This window comes from Manis pentadactyla, chromosome 1 (assembly GCF_030020395.1).
Source record: "Manis pentadactyla isolate mManPen7 chromosome 1, mManPen7.hap1, whole genome shotgun sequence".
Classification (NCBI taxonomy): Eukaryota; Metazoa; Chordata; class Mammalia; order Pholidota; family Manidae; genus Manis; species Manis pentadactyla.
In genome coordinates, this window is record NC_080019.1 from 27,968,048 (window position 1) to 27,983,802 (window position 15,755).

Below are 15,755 nucleotides of genomic sequence, written 5' to 3' on the forward strand. Positions count from 1 at the left end.
TATCATGAACGAGCTTGCTTTTTCAAACTGATGGTCTGAGATGGAGAGCTACAGACAGAAAGGTCAAGGAGATGATGTTTTTGAAGCTAGTGCATGGAGTTTCTGGTGAGAAAGTCATAGGGGGTTAAATCAGCTGCCATATGGGGAAACGATCTGTGTGTCTCTGCAGACAGGGAGCACAGTGCACTTGAGATTTGAAAATTTATTCACACATTTTGCCAAGTGCTTGAAACAGCTATGAGGAATAACTTTTTTCAGGGAAAAAAGGATTGTGTGTAATGGATAAGTCCTACACTACTTCATAAACACCAGCAGCATACTGAACCAAAAACATTCTTGGTCCCATTACATTCAGGAATTCTTGGTCTTACAGTGGAGAGCTTGAAAATGACAAAAGAAACAATTGAGCACCTGATAGATTTTTAAGGTTAAATTTTTGTCCTATTACACTATATTTAAAGGAAAAAGATTCTTAATGTTCAAATATGGGAAGGAATGGGGCTAGATAATATGCAGGTCATCTTCTGCATGATTCGTGCAGAAGAGGTGTGGGATGATGAGACACTACACAGGGCTGTTGTTACAGTAGGAGCATTTCCAGGAAATTGCTTTCACTGACCTGATTACAGTATGGAACTTACCAGAATTTTTAGAAATTTCCATCTAAAACTGTGACATTCAAAGTAGATTTTAACCCCAAAAGATCATATATAAATCAACAGTTTAAGAAATCTGAAGTGGTTTTTTTCTCATAGAAACAGAAAAGTTATAACATTACCTTTAATATTTTCAAAGAACTTCTATAAAAATACTGCTTGTTTGGACGAAGGCAAAACAAGTGTTAAGTAGCCTCATATATTTGTGGATATTCCAGGAAAACATCTTTAACTGTTGGAAGTGATGAATCATCATCTGGAACCCAATTCCCTTTCTTAATTATATTTTAAGAATATAATGTTAAACAGGCTAGGTAATTTAACCAAGGCCATATAGTTAGTAGTAAATGACAAACTGAATCTGAAATATGTTGGGCATTCCAAGACAGTGCTTTTGCTAGTTAAATTAAACTCATCATATAAATAAGTTTCCAATTCACCCCACCAAAAAAATCTAAATGATCAGTATGGAACATGAGGCACAACTGGAATTTATCATTTCCTAAACTAGTAGTTACGATACTGTGTACTGAAAAATGTATTCAGGATATTATCTTGATGCAATGAGGAAAAATCTTTTTCCTTGTGGTCTCCTCTAGCATTTTAACAGTGGAATAAGGATATATACCTCAGTGTACCAGTAACCTGAATATTTCTATTGATAAAAATTAAAGAAGGTATACTTTACTCTCAGCAACAGCATATTTCTATACCTACATAAAAAGAAGCATCAGATCACTCATGACCCCAGCACCCTGAACTGGCTTTCACAAAGGCAAAGTTCCCTCCAAGCGCACAGGATCCTCTAGCCTCTTCCTTCCTCCTGCCCACCTTTGGGTAAATATCTATGAACACACAGAGGTCTTGCCAATTTTCTAGAGCCAAGGGATGGCTTATGCAAGCACCCATCATGACAATACTCAATCCGCCTACTAGGATTCACAGCTAGACCACCTTACTTGCAATAAACATGGAATAGCATATATTATTCATATCATTACTTCTGCTAAAAATGGAAGTGTAAGTAGAACCAACATTGCCAAGGAAGCTGGGAAGGTTGTCCTTAACTTTCATTCTGTGCTTTCACATGTGAATCAGATGCAGTGAAATCTTTTGTTGTGTATTTTAATTTAACCTTTGTTAAACATAGCAAATCAATAATTCTTAGGTAAAAGTTAGATATTTTGGAGTCACTCTGGACAAAGCCTTAGAGGGGAAATCAGATAATTATTAGAAATAAATACTAAGTCAGCATCGGCCTGTATTATGAAAGCCAGAAGAGGTAGCCTGCTTAAAGATCAGCGTCTTTAGAAGGTAGGCTGTTCTATAGAGAGAGCTGGGGTCTGAACACAATACAGCTCTCCAAGGGGCAGGCCCAGGTGAACTGCAGGAAGTGTCATTTGAAAGCTCATATAGCCAAATGATATTAATGATTTAATATTGGAGACAAAACTGCATAGAACACTGGATATGCTGAGATAAGAAAGGCCAGTGCAGAATTATAACAGCATGTTTTAAGATTTATACCCATAGAAGTCCTTTATAATCGATCTTTGGTGTTCTTTCCTACTTTTTCTTTTTGGGTAAAATTGTACAGATGGATAGCCAGTTAGCTAGCTGGTAACATGGGTACTTCTTTGGCTGTAGAAGTTGTCCACGTTTAAGCCATTGTGGCAGTTGGGCAACTCAAATACGAGATCTCGTTCTCCCAGCGGCGGCAAGGCGGTGACTGGGCGTAAGGCATGGCGTGGAGAATGGCAGTCGTACATTCCCCACACGCTCACAGAGCGCACGCTGTAAACCTTTCTGAATTAATGTGGGGAAATGTTGACATTGGGCGATAAACAGCGAGGTGGGAAGAGGAAGGCAAAGAAGAGAGAGGTATCGGGTTGAAGAGAAGAGGATGCAGGAGAGAAGAAAGAAGATGCAGGAAAAAAGGTAAAGGGCTGGGGAGAGACCAACATGGGATTAGCCAGACATGAGTTCTGGGAGTTACAGGGTACATTCTTTCTCTACTTGAAATGTTGATTTTGAACATTTCAAAACACAAAACTAAAACATCTCATTAGCCAAGGGCAGAGTTCCTTGATCTCAGACTTGGTCAGATCCCCACCCTTTATTTTAAGTCCTCTTGGGGATGATTTTTTTTTTTAAGTTACAGAAGTATTTGCTACAGAGGTCAAAGGATAACAAAACTATAAATTATGTCACTGAGCTAGCTACACTCAAAAGAGTTACCGGAAAGGGCAATGGCAAAATCTTTACCCTGAAAAGAATTCTATGGCCAGAAGTGCAGTAGGAAAAACAGTAAGTGTAAATTTGAAAGCTGTACTTCAGCTATGGTTCTTAGCACCAATAGTAGAAATTGTTTATTGTTTGTACCAGCAGCACCTTTTGCTCTTTCTGATGGAAAAAGAAATATTTTTTTGCTTTCAGGGACCATTTCTCCACCAATCATAGTCCATCGCTTGGCTTTGGAATGGGCATGTCACCAAATCTTGCCAAGCACAGTAACACATGCTCTCAGCCCCACCCCACCCCCAGTAGTAACTAGTCCAGGGACAGACACTTGGTTCAAAACAGACCAATCAAAACACGTATGACAACTTTGCAGGAAAAGTTCCTGTCTTCTTCAGAGACTGCAAGTGCTGAAATCTTGGCACTTCTGTGGTTTTCTCTGCTATATTATGAAGACAGACCAATTAAGAATGAAGTTAAACCACAGGGAAAAGATAGAGCTGATGGCATCATTCAGAACCTGGATAAAGCCTGTCCTTGAAATTTCAGTAGCATAATCCAAACACTTCCTTTCTAAGCTGGTTACAGTCACTGGCTAATTATGTGTGGGTAACTGCAATTAAAAGTCTTTAAGTTACACTTTCTTGTATGAATATCACTATCTGTTGACTTACACCACCTTTGGGAAGCTAGGGAAACTAACTCTGTTAAGACACACATGTAGCAGAATTGTAATATTATTTCTAGAAGCTATGCAATATTGTTCGGTACAGTCTGCTCTTCTCAGAGCCCATGTAAACTTGGCCTAATCCCTGGAGTTTTAAAAGAGCAAAGCCATCTCTTTTCTATAACAGAATGACCATTTAACATTCTAAGGTATTCCTTGGTTTGCCCTTATTATAAATATTTCTAATGTCAGTGATATTGAAGTTAGCCATTTTGTTTCTCCCAAAACTTGTGCCCCAGGGTAAAAGAGTATGGAGCTTTCAAATAAAAAAAGCATTGGGATATCTGTAGATTTTCTTTGCTACACGTGGGTGGGCATCCATCTCCACACACCCAAACAGAGCTTTAACATTGAAGGGGGTAGCGCTAAAACGGGAATATGCTTTGTTACTGGATCAAGAAAACAACGAGGCAAAGTGTAGGTCTGAGGGAATATCTAACTGGAAATTTTTGTGTGAGAAATAACAAAATTCCTCCCAGCTATTCCAATTGCCTTCAAACTCCCCTCCAATCTATTTTGCATCCTTCTGTCAGTATTCTTTTCCTAAAATATAGACTAGTAATTGACTCTCCTCTGTAACAAACCCTTAGCTTCTGACAGCATAAAAAAGGAAGTCCAAACCTATCAGCTTAGTATTCAAAGTTCTTCACAATTTGATCCTGTCCACCAGTACAGCCCTCCCTTTACCACACCTCCACAGCATCTCATGCTCCAGAGAAATACATTGATCAGAAAGTATTCCCCGTATTTGCCACATCCAGTCTACCTGACTGGAGTACTCATTCCTCTTTAATCCACCTATTATTTTAACTAACTTTTACTGATTATTATTAGGTGCTTTTCAGTTACTGAAGTCTTACCTATACTTCAAGGCCACATACACATAGTATTCCCACTCCTCTCTGTGTTGTAACTAATCTTTCTATGACTTAATACTTACATCACTTCTTAGTCACGACAGACACTACTGTTTGCCTACACAGCTTCCTCCTGTGCACCCTCCCCTTCTTCCCTAAAACAGAAGTGATCTGTTCGGGTACCAACCTGCATGAGCTTCAGCGGATAGGCCACTAGAGCAAGGGGTGGGGGATGAATAATTTGTGCTCTACCATCAATCTGGTCTCCCTTCCGCTTGCTTCGGTTGAAGTGGGCATATCACAGAACGTGGTACCCTGGCTTCGTTAACACTAAGTGAGCATCTGACCTCGCAACGAGGTTCTCAGAGTGTACCTTAAAAAGGTACTGGTTATTTTCTGTTTAACCTTTTTTCTTCCCCTGATGAACAGGAGCATGATTCTGAGTTACAGTCCAACACCTAACTGCTTATTCTCAGACCCAGTTCTGCAAACTCAGGCTGGGAATTAAGTAGGTAAGGGGACTTACATGACACCTTTGGATCTCTCAGGGCTAAAAGGTAAGGTCATTTATGCCACCAAATATGGCTAGTGGTGCCTTTTCTTCTTTCAATCCTTTTCAAGGGACTCATGAAAGCATTTTTTCTTAGAAAATAAATTCTTGTGATGCACTTTTGGGTCTCTAAGGTCATTATCAACTAAATAAGCAATACTCCCTTCCTTTATTTCAATTGTATGGCTATGGAGCTAAGGAATAGTCTTACATAGTTTTCACCAAACAATTGTTTCCTTACAATTTTATCAGCCACGCTTTGCACGAGCATGGTAAAAGTGATATAAGAGATCTAAACTATCCTTGCAAGTTAGATCCACTAGAGTGAAACAGAGAAGATATGTTTGCATTTTTGAGGTCTGCATGGCAGGGTTAATTCATGTACTCCAATTTCTCTATGGTACATTAATTAACAATTATTTATAGACTGTTGCTAATAAGATACACAGCTTTGGTAGGAATTAGAAAATGATCAACCAAGCAATCTAAAAATAAACATATTCAGTAAAGGTAATAACTGTACTCTGTATTGACCCTATTCTGGGGTTGGTGGCATTTTATTTTAATTGTCTATTTACTTGTCTGCTTCTTCACCCAGACTATGAGACTCTTGACGGCATAAACCATCCCCTATTCACTGTTGTCACCCTGTTACCTACCATATGCTAAAGAAGTATTTGTTGAATGTAAGAATAAAAAAAAGAGCAAATAATAATGCCACATTATTTGCATTGCAAATAGCCAGGAGGAAAGGAAATGTCCAAAAGAATGTTTTTAACTTTAAAGAAAAACTAACAATTTTGATTACCTTAAATTCCAAATATTAAAAAACAATGTTTATTTCACTTAGCATATTTAACATTTTTATCATTAAAATTTTTCCACATGGGTCTGCTTATAGTATTTTCTCCAAAAGAAACTCAGTTGTTTTGTGAGTAAGAGGCACTATTTTAACAGGGATAGATTGATCCTATCCTTTTTTAAATGCTGTACCTTACAGTCTTTCTCTTTGTAAAATCTTATATAAGGTAAGTAGATTATTTACTTCAGAAGAAGAACAAACAAAATTTTAAAAGTTTTCCACTGAACATGTGACATATGTCACTAACATAAGAGCCACACACACAGACAACACTGAGAAACAAGACACATTTTGGCATTTTTAACAGCAAAATGCACGTGTGTGTGTGTGCTCACATGCGCACACACACACCATTCATCTTTCCCCTCTTTGTCGCATCCCAATACCCTCACCATGCCGCCTGCATATCCTGTCCGAGTGCAAAAGCAATAAAATCTAATTTGTGTTTGACTTATTTTGCTCCTTGTAATAATATCAATCTTTTAGCACAAAAACACAATGCTATCTATTTCTTTTGAGAAGTAATAGGGCTGTGGGGAAAAAGTCAAATATCCCCTCGAAGTCTGTTGTATTTTAATGATATAGCTAAAATAGTGACTCAGATTTTCTAGACTCTCCTTGTTTCTAGACTTTCCTATGTTTCCGACTTGGGAAAATACTTAAAATGGTGCAGTTTAAATTCTTAAAATGCATTTTAGCAGGTGGGGAACATTTGTATTTTAGTATTGTTGTGCTGTTATATAGAATAATCAATTTTTTCATTAAAAAAAAAAATCGATTTTAAATTTGAACTTCAGTACCAAGTCTTATGAAGAAAAATTTTTTACTTGACAACAGTTTACATTCCAGCCACATGGTGGACAAAGTTAGGCAGAAGAATTCCTCTTTGTACACCACAACTAAAGTTGTTGAATAAATGCTTAAAAGAAAAACACTGTTTTAATATAATATTGAACTGCCAGGAAGTAAGATATTTCTTTGGAAGAAAAACAAACACAAGAAATAAAGATTTCAGCGAGGTAAATATGCTCTGGAGTTCTGCAGGTATCTGCTGAGATCTGGGGTACAAAAGTAGGGGTTTAATGAACCACAGTAGTACAGCAGAAGCAGCCTGCAGCTTCTTTCCCTCTCATCACTGCTGCCCACATGTCTCCAATCAGTGGGAGAATACAGGGATATGTCCACAATAAATCTGATGGCAGACTTGTCAACAACCCTATGACAGTGGAATGGTATCTTCAAGGTATTGAGAAAAAATAAACACACAATCTTAAATTCTATTTCCAATCCAACTAACTTCCAAGAGCAAGGGAGAAATGAAGAGATTTTCAAATAAGTAAGAGCTGAGTATTTACTACCAACAAGCTTTCACTTAACAGACTTTTAAAGAGTGTACTTGAGGAAGAAATGAAATACTACTACAAAAAAATATTCTAAAATGCAGGAAGAAATAGCACCAAAAAATGGATATGTGGGTATAGCTAAAAAAACACTGAGTATACAAAATGATAAAAAAATGTGTCTTACTTGTGAAGTTAAAAAATACAAAACTAAAATCCTCAGTAACTACCATTTACAAATCAGGAGCGGGGGCGACAGTAGGGAGAACCAAACCAGCTTGGACAACAGGATGAGATCACCTGCCCCACGCAGTTAAAGTGAAGAAACGTGACCTCACTATTTGATTGTCTTCATTATTGCCCAAATAATGCTACTGTTCATTACAGGAACTTCCACCCAAAAAACATTAGTTCCTTCAATCGAACACACCCACACTTTACTATCTAAATCTGATACTGCTGAACTGTTTTCCTGAAAATTCTTGCCTTGTTTCTACCAATTTTATAGTACTATATCCTGAGGTATATCCAATCTCCATCAAGGCTCCATACTGAAAACACCCATTCTAAACCAAACTTCAAATTCTCATCAAAATTAGGTTTTGCTTTTAGTCCCCAGACCCTATTAAAGCTGTAAAGGTTGTCAGTATCACCATGATAATCAATAATCTCAGGTCGGACGGTCTGATCAACATAGCGTGGTGATATCTGGGGAGTTAGCATTCCACAGTAGTTAAAATGTTCTCAGGTAATTTTATTTTGGGAAGGGGGTAAACACTGACTAGCTTTAGACATTACATTAAATATGCATTTCTAAGGTAGCCATCTGAAAATAGAAATCAATGTGTACTTTCTAAATTAACAGAAAAGAAAAACAGAATGAGAACACAAACTAAATGAACACAAGGAAACTGAAGAAAATTGAGTATAAATTGAATGTACAAAATGAATAGTAGCACTGAGTCCAAAATACTGCATAATAATCATCGATGTACTAGAGTAAATTCCTCAGTGAAATATAAAGATTATTTTTTGCAGAATTTTACTTTTTATTTCTACTCATTCTCCTTTCATAAGAAACAACCAAAACACACATAGACATACATACTAACATGCACATGCATGCACAAAAAGGACGTAGGAAAGTTGAAAGTAAAAGAATGGAAAGAATGTCAGGCAGACAACAACCACAATTATCCAATGTAGGTTTATCAATATTAGGCATGATATACTTTGAGGCAAAAACAAAACATTAATAAAGATTAAGCAACGTCATATTTCTGAACTTGTGTGCACCAACCAGCATACTTTGAAAACACATAAAGCAGCAGTTGACAGACCTACAAAATGAAACTGATAAATCTATTTATATTCTATTAGGATAATTAAACACATCTCTTTCAGTAATTGATATATCAAGAAGAGCAATCAGGAAAGATACAAATGTTACCATCAGCACAAGATTCAATGGACATATATGGAGTGCTGCACCCGCCAACCGAAGACTACACCTTTTCAAACACATTTGGAAACTTTAAAAATCTAAAGTAAATGAAGCCAAGTCTAAAATTTCAAACAATTACAAACAGGCCATATTCTTTATCTAAATTACAATTAATTTTGCAATCTATAAAAAATGCATTTAAAAAATTTTCTACATTTATATGGAAAATTAAAAATATGCTTCTATATAGTGACAATTTAAAAAAGAAACAATGTATATTATCTCCAAATGGACAAAAATAAAAATTCCACATTATCAAAATGGTCAGGCTACATCTAAAACAAGATTGAGAAATCAAATTCATGCCATTGGTAGTGCAATAAACTGACATTACGAGCAATCAGAAGTGTGCCTTACCTAGAGAACATCCTGGCGAAAATCTTTAAGCAGGATCTAATTATGAAGATATATTTAGACAAATTGATACTGAGAGACAATCTGTAGAACAAACAGCCTGGACTGTTCTTCAAAAATATCAATGTCATGAAAGCCAAGAAAAGCCAATAAAAGAGTTACAATAACCAAACACAATATAAAATCAATGATTTACTACTGAATCAAAGCATAGAGTCAGAACTCAAAATAAAGAAGTGATAACATTTTATCACGAAAAACATTAAAAAAATCAACTATACATTACTTGATAGTTTCACATTATTGTTAAATTTCTTGCATGTGAAAATGGAATTGAAATTACATAGGAAATATCCTTGTTCCTAGGTGATGTGTGGTGAATATAAAGTGTCATTATGTCTATAACCTATTTTTAAATGCAAAATTTAAGATAAGTAAAAAATTTCCCCGAAGGGGAAGGAAAATGCCTCTTAGCAAATTATAAAAATAAGTACTTTAATCACCATATTCAATGCTGATAATGTTAACAGCAAACTCCCAGTGGCCAAAGTTGGAATAATTTCAATAACAAAGTAAATAATGACAGCACTGGGTTGTAACACAAAGAATACAATAAATCTCCATGAGTCTATACTTACAGAAATGATTGAAGAAGAAAGAAAGAAGGAGGGAAGGGAGAAAAATAGAAAGGAAGGAAAAAGAAGGCATATATTTTCTTTCCTGAAGAATTCCAAATAATATGTGTATATACTCCACCATCCAGGAGCTGGAACTTAATCACTATCTCCTTGAATGTGAGCCGAACTTATTTACATGCTTCCCAATAATAGAGCACAAAAGAGAAACGTACTGCCTTGCCAGAGGAGAATCACACCCTAAGTGCTCAAGGTCAGCATCGTCAGTGACCAACGAACGAGGTTGACAGGATGTAACCGTCCGTTACAATATGAGAAGAAGGGCATATCACCTATTTGGAATGCTTCCCCCAAACCTATGACTTCAGTGTAATCATGAGAAAAGATCTGAAAAAACAAAATCGAGGGACATTCTACAAAATGCCTGACCAAAACTCTTCAAAACTGCCAAGGTCATGAAATGCAAGGCAAGAGACAAATTGTCACAAATTGGAGGAGACTAAGAAGACATAACTAAATGCAATATGCTTACCCTGGGGTAGGGTTGAAGCCAAGAAAGGGCATAAAGTAAAAAGACTACTTGCATATGCAGAAAGTCTGTTATTTAGTTAATAGTATTTCAGGAATGTTAATTTCTTAGTTATAGGAATGTGCCATGGTTACGTAAGATGTTACCTCTGGAGGAACCTGGGCTAAGAGTACAGGGAAACTCTGTATTATCTTTGCAACATTCTGTAAATGTAAAGTTGTTCTGAATTTTAAAGTTTATGTTAAAAAAAAAATCAAATTCTAAAATTAGGGACAAGACAGAGATAACTGCCAATATAATCAATTACTTAATAAAACATGGGTAAAAGAGTGAAAGATCTGGAAGGAAGAAAGATTTTTTTTCATGAACTATGTGATTTTTACATAAATTCAAAATAATCCCCAGGACTATTAAATTAATTCATTAGTTATTCAAGATAGCCAGATCAATACTAAAACATATGTTGCATTTATAAATACCAACAATCTACAAATAGAAATATGATTTTCTAAAAGGGGTTTTTAGGAACGTCTGTAAAGAATATAGAAACAAATCTAAATAATGCTGGATAACATCTTCATAGAGAAATTTGAAAACTGTATAGACAATAAAAAAGGCCCAATAAGTGGAGAAAAAAAATTCTCAAGAATAGGAAGAATCATTACAATAAGGATGTCAGTTCTCTTCAAAATGTTCTCCACAGTCAATGCTATAGAAATAAAAATCACAACAGGAGTTTTCAAGGAACTTCACAACCTATTTTTTTAAAAAATAATATTAAACAGTAAAATAGCATGGATGTCCAAAAGAAGAAAATGACAGTCCTATATCACATAGCTTCTATGATGCTGCTATTACTAAGACAGTGTCATTGCTGCACAGATTGGCACAATTGAGCAAAAGAGAACAGAGCCCAGAAACAGATCAGGTCATATACAGAAATATGACCTACAAACTAGTTGGCTTTGCACATTACTGGGGGAAAAAGTATCTATTCAATAAATGATATTGGAATACTACTGGATAGCCTAATGAAAAACCTCATACCATAGACAAAAATAAGTTACACAATGATTAGGGACTTAAACATGAAAAGCAAAACTTACATGGCCAAACAGTCCAATTAAAAGCTGAGCAAAAGACATGATCAGGCATTTCACAGAAAAGGAAATATGAGTAGCGGATAATAACATGAAAATTTCTCAATCCTAATAGGAATCAGGAAAAATAAATAAAAATTAATAGAAGTACACTTTGATATTTACTGTACTACCAAAAAAATTAAAAGAATGACAAATCAAAAGGGTGGTGAGAATGTGGTCCAACAGAAATCTGCGTATATTGTTGGTAGGTGTGTAAATTGGTCACCTTTAGAATAAATTCAACTCTACCTAGTAAAATTGAAAATATAAATGTCTTAAGGCAGCAATGCCATTCTTCTATATAGACTCAAAGAAAATTGTCTTGAACTTTGGACAAGAAGAACTAGAAAACAAGCCAAACATCCATCAAAGTAGAACAAAGCAGACAAAAAAGGGTGACATGTAGATAATGGGGTACTATACATCAAGGAAGACAAATGATCTAAGCTATCTAAACCAACATGAACTAACTTTTAAAAACATCATACTGTCTATTTTGTTTGTTTTGAAATGCATCATCAAGTCATAAAAGTAAACACACAGTATTATCCCACTGATAAGTATTTCAAAACAGAAAAAACTCAATTTACTTTTTATAGATAGTACGTAGGGAAATGTACATGTGGTAAAATTAGAAAGAAAATTAGGAGATCAAATAAAAGAAAACTTAGGATGACGATTATATTTGCAGGGACAAGAAGCTGCATTCAGGGAGGAATAAGAGATGGGGGTTTCAGAACTACACTGGAAGCATCACTCTTCTTGAGTCTCAAAGCTAGTGAAGCTGAGGCATGCTGGATGATAAAGTAATTTTTATTACTTAACTACTAACTTACATCACTATGTACACACACACACACACACACACACACACACACACAATGCTGCCTCTTCTGTAACTTAACCCACTAGGCGTTCAGGTGTCATGGGCAGGTGTCCTGTGACCCTGCTGGCATTGACCTGTGGGGATCGGGGCTAAGGGAACAGGAGAGAAGCGCTGATCTTCTGGCTTCTGCTGTAGGGCTACGTCCTGGGTCTCTGTCCCAGGAGTCTCCTGTCTTTGATCAGCTCCATGACACTGGCTGCCTAACTTGCTCTTTGCAAGCAGGGCAAAATCTTAAAGGCTTCACCATTTTTGACAAGATTATGGAATCTTGTATATGAAAAGAAGACCAGAGGTGCACTAAATGGGTACTAGGAAAAATGGATTTTAGCATCTGTTTAGGTATAAAATATGAATAAGATCTAGGGCAGCTACTTTACTTCTCTGATCTCTGTTCCCTTATCTATAAAATGAAGGGCTGAATAACAATCTCTCAAGACAGGACAGCTTCTAGTTCTCAAAGTTAAAGATTATAGTTATGAGAAAAAAATAACATGAAATGCATAGTCCCAGAAAGAAGAAATATGAAAAAAGTCACTATATAAATGTTAAAAATACAAATTGTGATGACAGCAAGTACAAAGTTTATTTCATCTGTACTGAAATATTTATCTCTAATATACCATAAAGTGAAAATTCTCTTTTAACTTGTATATCAAAGAGAAAATAAAGAATCCCACAAAGAAGCTCGAGTAAAGTATTTTGACGATACACAAATGCCACTGAAGTGAAAAATCTTCAGTAAGACCACCCAACCTTGACAAGTGTATTCACATAGGATTTAAAGAGTAATATTTGTGTGACATACAGTAGGTGGTCTTTTGCGTGGGTGAAATACTCCAGCTGACTTTGGTTCATGAATGCATCTTGGAGAATAATGATGAATTTCTACCTGGCTAACCATGTTAGCCTAAATTTCAAATTCTGCTTTTAGAACTGTGTTTCTTCTTTGTGGTGAAATATCCAAACTTCTTAATCCTATGTGTGTGTATGTCCCCATCTGTGTATCTAGGTAATATGTAATCATGAATACTGCTTTTTCTTTTAATGGCTTATTGTTCATTTTATCAACTTGGCTATTAGGAAGCACAAATATAAAATATTTAGCACTAATTATCAATTAGGTTTTTCTGGCACAACTGCATTCTTTTACTTGGCTTTTTATTCTCTATTCCTTACTATAAATCATTCTACTCTATATCTATTTTTTACCATAAGCTAATTCAAATTATTTTCAGACAGATAGAAACTAATGATGGCACATGTACAGTATGTGACTTCAATTTTTAAATGAAGATTTTAAATGAAACAGAGGTCTAATAAGGTTGTAAATTTTGTGGCTCATCAGAAAAACCAAACAGAACAGAAGATGCTATTCAGAATCACATCCTCAAAATAAGCAACTTTGAAGACTAGTAATTGTTACACCGTGTTTGCATTTCAAGTATGATAACTTACTTGCATATGTCATCTTCTGGGTCTTCAAGCCCAAATCTTTCATCAAATGTAAGCTGTATCCATACATTTTCCTCTACTGCTACTAATCTCCACACCAGGACCATATTTCTTGGATAAGTATGAGGAAACCTCGGGCTGTGAATAGTTCCATTAGAAGACACAGCAATAATTCTCTCATGCTGGGAATCTTGTACTCCTAAAGCAAAAACATAGGCACAGACATACATTTAGAACAGACATGTCAAAAATTATAGGTTTCAAAGTAAATGTTTTTTTTTTTTAATCATTCATAGTTTACCCCAAACAAGTGTTGGGTATGTGTTATACAATATAAACCAAACTCTTTTTTGGAATTTATCCAGAAAAAAGGAGTATTTTAATATTATTGCTAAAAACTTATGTATCTTTATACCTGAAATAACATAATAAATTAGTCTTCTAAATCTAATTATTGAAATGTCAAACTGCCAACTCTTTTGGATTTCTAAAATCACAATAAACCTAGTTAAGACCCTATCTCTAAAAACTTACCAAAATGAGCCATATTAAATAGAAAGAAACTTGATATAACTCTATTTTAAAAACTACAAATAATTAAATCACCTAATTTAAAAAATAAGAATTGGAGGGCAGAAGTCAATTAATTATTTAAATATTTGCCTTAATTTTGTATATGACAAAGCATGAGGGTTATTAAGATAAGATAGTTGAGGAAAATGAATGTGTTGACGTAGATATAGTGTAGATAAAAGATGTAGTAATATAAGAAGTTAACAGTTCCTCTCACTGATCTATTAGCATAAATGTCAATTTGCATATCACATCACACTCCATATGCAGCTTTCTTCACCTGTTTTTTATTCTTAATACTTTAGACACTAAGCTGATAAACTGACCTCAATAGCAGTTTATCATTTGGGTCTATAACTTCTGAAAAAAGGTATCCAATATAGGCCAAAGTTTTGCATGAACTGTAGTTACTAAGTGACTTCAAACCGCAAATGACCTTGAAAAGGGAAATATGTCAAAATAATGGTCTCACTTTTATGTTGCAAGGGAACTATTAGCACTCTATGAAGACATTAAAAGAAATGTTGCAGGACTTCTCTGTGACTTTAATATGCTAATATGGGTTTTAAATTTCTAAGAGGAGAATATAGTATAAAACAGCTTCCAAGTTTACTAGGCAATCTTTTACATTGTGAAATGCTAAAATAACATCTCTCTTTCTTTTGATTAGAGTGCTGGGAGGGAGAGATGAGGAGGACGGCAAATTGGTATTGCTGAGACATAAATGTTCTTATATCTACCTACTTCACAGTTAGTAACGACAGGATATTCATAATGGATATTTGTAAAATGAGTGGTCCTATTGCTTACACAAAAAATCTAATTAGTAAGGTAGTTATGGTCTTTTGGGCCACAAAAATCCAACCCATTTAAGTACACTAGATTCCAGTGAGAAAAACAAAAACAAAATACCTTTTATTTGATTTCTAATGTGATTTTATAAAAATATTTTAAGAGTTCTAAACTGGAACTTGAACATATGAAGTAATGTACATGATATGATACCCGACACAATTTTTTGGTGTAACTTTTATATATGCATAATATCAGGGAAACACCCAATTTTAAGCGGTAGCAATACCTCCCTCATTAGTTTTCATAATTTAGAGATATGCTTCATAACACTAAACTTTGTATTTGCAGTATTATTAAGAAATAAAACTATCATTACTTTATATATACCATTATTCATTCGCCTTTATACACATAGTTACTTCTAGAAATGGGATGGATTTTGCATTTTATCTACTCTTTTTAGGTCTGCAAACTATGGGATTAAGCAAGGCTTAATAAATCATACGAGATTTTATACCAAACTCAACATTTTTCTTCTATCTTCTTTTTTCTTTCAGTTAGTTTTCTGTGTTTTCTTATTTTCCATTTCATCTACCTCCCATACCCTAGTTCCCTTTTAATCAGCTAATCTCCTAGTCCTCAGTTTCCCTACTCT

The 15,755-nt window shown here is 35.1% G+C and overlaps 1 protein-coding gene across 7 annotated transcripts in view; it reads right to left on the reverse strand.

The window, feature by feature from the left end:
- The window catches only part of PDGFC (platelet derived growth factor C), a 203,986-nt gene that overhangs the window by 76,839 nt on the left and 111,392 nt on the right, over positions 1 to 15,755 (reverse strand). For all 7 annotated transcript variants that reach the window (XM_036887857.2, XM_036887856.2, XM_036887861.2 and 4 more), the window contains one exon: positions 13,736 to 13,931. In XM_036887857.2, the coding sequence (XP_036743752.1) occupies positions 13,736 to 13,931 (196 nt within the window). The remainder of the gene's footprint in view (positions 1 to 13,735; positions 13,932 to 15,755) is intronic.